Raw genomic sequence first — 1,418 nt, 5'->3', positions numbered from 1 at the left:
CCTTCCACGAAATGGCCACCGACGTCGACAGGGATGAGTCTTCGCGTGTCTTTCTTCGTTTACAGTTACGTCGGTCCGGATGTCGGGGCTGCTTTGGTTCGAATTCAGTCAGTCGAAGCCAACCGACTCGAAACCGTAGCTTGCGTGCGTCTCTCGTCCAATAATACGGCTTCTGTACGTTACTTTTTCGTTGTATTTGTTACCGCGGAACCTCTCGTGCACCGCCTTCTCATTTTCGGCTTCGTAGTCCGTTATGACAATGTATTCGTCTCGACTCCGTCTCGGCGCTTGTCTCGACTCACGTCTCGGCGCTTGTCTCGACTCACGTCTCGGCGCTTGTCTCGACTCACGTCTCGGCGCTTGTCTCGACTCACGTCTCGGCGCTTGTCTCGACTCACGTCTCGGCGCTTGTCTCGACTCACGTCTCGGCGCTTGTCTCGACTCACGTCTCGGCGCTTGTCTCGACTCACGTCTCGGCGCTTGTCTCGACTCACGTCTCGGCGCTTGTCTCGATTCACGTCTCGGCGCTTGTCTCGACTCACGTCTCGGCGCTTGTCTCGACTCACGTCTCGGCGCTTGTCTCGACTCACGTCTCGGCGCTTGTCTCGACTCACGTCTCGGCGCTTGTCTCGACTCACGTCTCGGCGCTTGTCTCGACTCACGTCTCGGCGCTTGTCTCGACTCACGTCTCGTCGGCGGGATTCGTCTCGGACAGTCCCCGGCGAGACAGGAGGGGAACCGTGTCATTCTTCCCCTGTTGTAATATTTCCCCGAAGGACAGGAAGTCAAAGCGCAAGGCAACTGCGGCGAAGAACATGCGAGGGAAATGGAGTGGAAGCGGGTGGTTCGGCTTGATGGTTCCCGCTCGAGGGAATCAGACCACCGTTCATGTCTCGGAGAAAACGGTTTAATCTGCGTCTGTATCTCTGTCGCTATTTTTACCCGGCTGCGTCCCATCTCTTCCTAGTTCTCTCGTCTTTCTAGTTCCTTGGATTAAACACGATTGCTATATCTCGAAATACATAGTATCTTTCTAGTTCTTTGGATTAAAAATACTATATTTCGAAATACATAGTATCTTTTCGTTTTTCTGAAACTTATATAAGGGATTAAACCTATAAGGAAAGAACGTAATTTGAGGGAAGTGACTGAAGGGAGCTGAGGCGGCGTGAGGCGAGGGACGATGACTGTAGGTTGGCCTTGGAGGAACAGAGATAGCGACACGTGTATGCAGACACAAGGTGTGTGAGTGTGGACACACGCACACACACACACACACACACACACACACACACACACACACACACACACACACACACACACACACACACACACACACACACACACACACACACACACACACACACACACATACACAAATATATAGATAGATAGATAGATAGATAGATAGATAGATA

General features: G+C 52.0%; 1 protein-coding gene across 1 annotated transcript; it reads left to right on the top strand.

Moving 5' to 3' along the window:
- The first annotated feature begins 259 nt into the window (after window positions 1-259).
- Window positions 260-763, top strand: LOC138866968 (uncharacterized). The gene has a single exon (XM_070141348.1). The coding sequence runs from the start codon at window positions 260-262 to the stop codon at window positions 761-763; it is 504 nt and encodes a 167-aa protein (XP_069997449.1).
- The last annotated feature ends 655 nt before the right edge of the window (window positions 764-1,418 follow it).

Source organism: Penaeus vannamei, chromosome 28 (assembly GCF_042767895.1).
Source record: "Penaeus vannamei isolate JL-2024 chromosome 28, ASM4276789v1, whole genome shotgun sequence".
Lineage (NCBI taxonomy): Eukaryota > Metazoa > Arthropoda > Malacostraca > Decapoda > Penaeidae > Penaeus > Penaeus vannamei.
Note: the sequence above shows the minus strand (reverse complement) of the source record. Positions and strands in the feature narration are given on the sequence as shown.